General features: G+C 33.6%; 1 protein-coding gene across 1 annotated transcript in view; it reads right to left on the bottom strand.

The window, feature by feature from the left end:
- LOC106468019 (synaptogenesis protein syg-2-like) overlaps positions 1–6,102 on the bottom strand; it is a 63,150-nt gene that overhangs the window by 12,856 nt on the left and 44,192 nt on the right. The window contains exon 11 of the mRNA XM_022396320.1: positions 434–561. Within this exon, the coding sequence (XP_022252028.1) occupies positions 434–561 (128 nt within the window). The remainder of the gene's footprint in view (positions 1–433; positions 562–6,102) is intronic.

Genomic DNA, 6,102 nt, shown 5'->3' with positions numbered 1-6,102 from the left:
ACATGTGGCTCTGTGATATCTTCAATTTCTGTCTATATCAATAATGCTGAAATACAATATTTACATTATCGAGCTGTGTTTATACAAGTTGAGAGTGTGTGTTTGTTGGCTTTCTTGTTAAACGCCTAGCTATACAATGGACTACCACAGGTATCTAAACTTTACTTGTAGCGTTATAAGCCCTCAGACTGAAGGAGGGTCAGCTGAGAATGAAAACACACTACATATATTTTATACAAAATAAAAGAAATTATTATAGGCCCACCAAATAAGTACTTGAAAATAGCTCTTTCACTCTTAAAATTATCTACAGATGTTATTATATCATCATCAATTTATAAATCTTTAACTCCACAAACATTTACTAATGAACTCTGATCATGCAGCTTTACTTAACTATATATTACTGAATATAAAGTAAAAGTAAATTGACCTCTGGCACAGATACAGATGTAGTTCCGAAAGATTTAGACTGGAGCACAGTGAAGTCACGTGGTCGACCTTTTCCGTTATGTGCACTCTGACAGCTATCGCTTCCTGTTTCAATACCGCCATTTTTCTCTTAAGGGGAAACAAAATAAAACGATGTTACTTTTTTTTGTTGTTGCAGAAATACACAGTGTATTTGCTAAAATTTGTTTTCTGTGATCATAAGCAGATAAAACAGCATTACTTGTAATATTTTCTTTGTTTACTGTCACCACTCAAGTTCACCAGGAAAGTCATAAATTATGTTAGTTTTAGAGAGATAGAAGCTGATAAAAATATTGTATATATATAAATGTATGTATGCATGTTGTTTGACGTTTCTACCACAAATATAAATAAGAACGACATAATAACAAAACCTAACGCATTCGATTTTATTTTGTTTTTACAAACAACATACGTGTGTCAATCTGTGAGATAGTGAATTCTATTATTATTATTTTGTTTGTTTGTAGTTTTGTTTATCGTTCATTTATTATTCCTTTATTCGTTTAGCTTATCTATGAATTTTTAGTTACATTCAAACACTAACTCACCTTTTAGCTGATCACGTTTATTTGAGTAAATATGCATTTATTATTAAATTTACATCAGCATCCCAAGCGGTGACGTACAGATATTATTAATGTAGCAAAATATTATGTAAGTTTATGACCACATACGATGTACTTTCGTGATCTAAGCAGTGAATAAATATCTTGTCATGAGCTTCATAAACTGAGTCATGAGATTGTTAGTGAGCAATATAGTAAGTGGATTATTGCTGTTTGTCACTCGATATTCTTATTCATATAGAACAGTGATTTTGGAATATTGTGTAGTTGTTTTTGGAATTAGGTTTTTTTTTCTGGTTCTTTTTCCTGATTCCATTATTTTTAAATAATTAATACAGGCATTTATTAGTATCAAGTTCTGGCCAGGCATGAGATTATTAACTTTATTTTTATTTTTAGTAAGTGCTAAATTTTTATTTGAAGTGTTGTTACAGTTAATGATTTGTGTGTGTGTGTGTGTGTTTTTGAACCCTGGTTGTTAATTTAAACCATTACACTGGCGCCCAAACAAAGAGGTTGAATTGTGACTTTGGATGGTTTGTTTCTCAATTCGGTGTCAAGTGATTAATTCAGCAATAATTTAAATTCCATTAAATATAAGTTAACCTATGTTGAAAAATAACTGTGTTACTATGCAAGTTAGCGAATCTGATGTGGCCAGTTTGAAGCAGTCTATGTCAGTATTGACAGAATAGGTGAGAATGCTAACACATTGTGACTGATCTAATAGCGAGAGAAACAAAATCTCCCTCCTCTCATCCTCAAACTACGAGAGTTCATTCTACCTATAGCCCTGTGAAAAATTCATAGATTAACGTCACTGCATTCAACCCACCATCCCTGTTTGTTGAGAAGTTCAACAGTAAGTTGGATTTAACACTTCTTAAGAGTTTTGAAAGTTTGGAAAGGCATTTTTATATGTATCGAGTACCTGAGAATAAATGAGTGGAACTGTGGCTTCTTGTTTGAGGGGAGGAATGGTGGAAGGTTTTCGTGGCAGAAATGGCTTTCGAACACTGGGGAGAATTAAAATAAACCTTCACTAATTTGTACCCTGCGGTGTTGGATAATATCAAATTGGCTAAGGAACTATTTAATAGAAAGTACCACGCTAATGCAGAGGAGTCAATGGAGACGTCTATTTGGAAAACTGTAAAGACCTATAAATTATGTAACCCTGAAGCTACAGAAAGAGAAATTGTAAACTGTATAATATAACAATTGCACGTTTCTTTACGAGCATATTTAGAATGTCATTTTGTTGTATCTATTGCTAACGTGCTAAGATTTGCAAAATAATACAAGCATCGCTGGAATAATAAGCAAGAAACTGTTAATATTTAAGCAATTACAACTGAACGTCGCAATAGACCGGAGTGATGCTATACTTGTAATTAAATAGAGCACTTATCTATGCATTGTCCTAAGAAAATGTGTAAATAAGGAACAAAAAAACGAAGGACAGCGGTCGGGAAACGAGAGCAGGGATCAAAGGTTTTGAATCCTGTGAAAGTAAAACCCTCTACATTGAAAAAATCATGGAATTTTGGATAATCATTTATCTGAATTTTCTCTAGCCATTGAAATTTGTATATATATGTGTCTACAGGTAACATTCCAGCTAAACTCCATTTGGGACGAAAGATCTTCCTTCCTTAGGACTTACTGACAAAGTACCCAACAGCACCTCAAACCATAGATGAACAAACAGCAGAATTACAAGATGTCATAAACAAGGGAGCATGATCCAATATTGAAAAGGCTGAACAGTGACATTGACAAACCTACAACCGTACGAGACGTTCATACACAATTAAAGTAGGTGGTTTAGTATTATTAAGGGCACATCCTTTGTCTTCTGCAGTAAATAATTTTACTGCAAAATTTGATCCTAGGTGGAACGGACCTTTCAAAGTTACGAAGTTTGTTATTCCATTAGTTCATGAATTAAAAGATCCTAGACCGGGTGCAGTTATAGGATGATTTCATATGTCTAATATAAAGAAAGATGTATATTTCTCTAGTGAAAATTGAAGAAAATGGTAACCGTCCTAGACAGTTGCAGCAAAACAAAAATGTCGACTACAGAAGACTTGGAGGTTGTTCAGCTACAAAACAAAGGACTTCTGCTGATGTTTCCACTTCCCCCTCCTTCAATGGATCCTGTTGATGACTCACCTCTCTCCTCCTCAAAGGACATTGCAGCCACGTCACAAAGTCGATTATCGTAGTTAACTGGTCTTTTAACCATTAAACTTCTAGTAAGCTAGAGAAGATCAAGCTGAAGATTCAAAATCATTAATTTTATTTTTCTTGTAAGGTATCTGTACTTAAACTGTAAATGATTCATGATGTCATTATGAAGAGGGGTTAAAAGTAAGGATACGAAAATTATGATTTTTTATACGTATTGATTAATGTCATTTCATCGTTTTTCTAAGAGGGAAGAAGTGTGAGATAGCGAATTATATTTTTGGTTATAATTTTATTTATCGTTCATTCTGTTCATTCCTTCTGTTGTTTAGTTTACCTATGAATGTTTAGTTACACTAAATGTTAATTCACCTTCTAGCTGATCACGTATATTTTCAGTATTTATTATGAAACTGACACCATCTTCCCTAGAAATGTCGTACAGATATCATTAACGTAGCAAAAGATTATGTAAATTTATGACCGCATGAGATGTACTCTCGTGACTTAAGTAGTGAATAAATATCCTGCTATAAGCTTCATAAACTGAGTCATGAGGTAGTTAGTGAACGGTATAGTAAGTGAATTATTGCTGTTTGTCACTCGATATTGTTATTAATATAGAAAGGTGATTTTGGAATATTGTGTTTTTTGACTGGGTTTTTTTCTTCTTCTGGTTCTCTTTTTTTTATTCCATTATTTTGAAATAATTAATACAGGTGCTTATGTTTTATTCATTGACATTAGTATAAAGTCCTGGCCAGACACATTGTTATTAGCTGTATTTTTGGTAAGTGCTAAATTTTATTCCAAGTGTTGTTACAGCTAATAAATTATTTTGTTGTTTTGTTATTGTTGTTGAACCCTTGTTGTAGCGCCGTGTTATTTTAAACCATTACAAATCCTTAAAGCTTGAAGGTTAAATACAAAAAATATTAATTAAAATACATAATTTATTTGATGACATACAGCATATGATACTTTAAAATAAAATCTGTTGATTAAACATATTAATTAGTACCATAACTTCAATAAAGAAATGCAGTCCTATATTAATTTACGTAGTATGTGAATTCTTATTGTTTGTCTACAAAATCCTCTCATAGTTTTGGAGCTAGCATGACCAAACTTTGCAGGTAGACTCGGGGTGGCTCATGGATATCCTTATCGTTTTACGTAGCCCCTCCTTTCAAGGGGGTTTAAAACGCGCCTTGAAGGCCATGCAAGATGACAGGTGTTTAGGTGTATATTTTTCAGGGTCAGTGAACCTGAATCTGGCATCAAATGTTGCGTTCTTGGCCCCACTCGAGATCCAAGAGGTGTCATGTTCATACCCTCACTCACAAGTTAGCGGGACCACACTGTACTAGGCACTATGCACGAGGTGTCCTAACGATTATTTTTGGTATGGACCCCTTTTGGAATGGTGAAGAAGCGTTATTGGTTCATTGGTGCATCTGTAAGTCATGAGCACGGATATTTTATGCTAGTACAGTCAAAACAACTTAGCAGTAAATTATTAAAACAACAAAAGAAGCAGACAATTAAAAGTGACTTGCGAAGTGAGTTTTACAGCTTTATTCGGGGTTATACTGACTAGCAGATAACTTTGTTAAAAGTGACGAGAAATGATCAGTCGTTTGAAGGCAAGATCGTAGATCAAACCAAAATATAAATGCTTTAAAAAGCATTGAGAAAGGTAAAAATATAATCTTGGCTTATGATAGAGTGAAGAAACAGACTTTGGTTCAAAAATAGTATAAGTTCTTAAATTACACTTTTAAAATGAAATGATTAGACTTTTTACAAGTCACCTAGCTATTAAAAGTAATTGCAAAAAAAAATTATGTTTCGTCCGTCAAAATAGAGATCCAGATGAAATAGCATAAATATACTTTTCATTCTCCAGCTTCTTGAATGAAAGGATATATATCGCGTAAATAACTTGTGGAAATGTGACTTGTTTTCCCTTTCGTGAATTATCACTGCTTACAAGATGCAAACTTTGCTTACCATGGCTGTGGTACGACTTGTTGCAGGTCTCTTTCTGAATGGTCTAGGGCTACAAGTTGATCCATATTCCTTTGTTTTCAAGTTTTATTAAGTACAAGGGATATCCCGTCTTAGAAATTTAAATCCCTGGTCTGAACACAGTCTTATGATATGAGTCTATGGATATTTTACGTCGGAAAGGACTGTTACACACCTTTCCCAAAAGCGTCAATTTTCATTGGCAGCACACTACCTACGAAATGCCAAACAATGTGAGTATGTAATTACGATGTATATAATTACGATACACTCCGTTCCACCACGACTTCATATCAGTTGTAGTTGTCACGTGACTTGTTGAATTGCATATTTGAAACAATCTTAATATAACGTACTCAACCACCTTTTATTGTGTCAATGCTGTAAGGGAAACATCGTTGGTTTAAAGAGTTTCTTATTATACAGATAGATATAGAGAAAACAAACATAACTCAAAAGTATAACTGTACAAGGCAGGCCACTGTATTATAATTCACAAATAACATTGCGTTGGACCACTTTTTGTCGTAATAAAAGCCTGGAGTTAGCGTAGCAAAGAGTCCACGAGATGGCAGAAGGACAATGTTACAATTGTAGCCTGTTTGTCAAGAATAATTTTCTACAAATGATCCATAAATGTCAACAAGGGATTACAACTTATAGTTTCATCACAAAGATGTTCAGTTGGATGGAGACCTGGTAATTATGCTAGCCAAAAGAAAAAAAAAGATGACGGAAGTCACTGTTATGTTGTTTTCAAAAGAATTTCGGAATTATGAACGAGATTTTTTTTTACATGTGACGGATGTATTATTATATATTTATTTTAATATCG

Source organism: Limulus polyphemus, unplaced genomic scaffold, assembly GCF_000517525.1.
Source record: "Limulus polyphemus unplaced genomic scaffold, Limulus_polyphemus-2.1.2 Scaffold2834, whole genome shotgun sequence".
Taxonomy (NCBI): Eukaryota; Metazoa; Arthropoda; class Merostomata; order Xiphosura; family Limulidae; genus Limulus; species Limulus polyphemus.
This window is presented reverse-complemented; position numbering and strand designations above follow the sequence as displayed.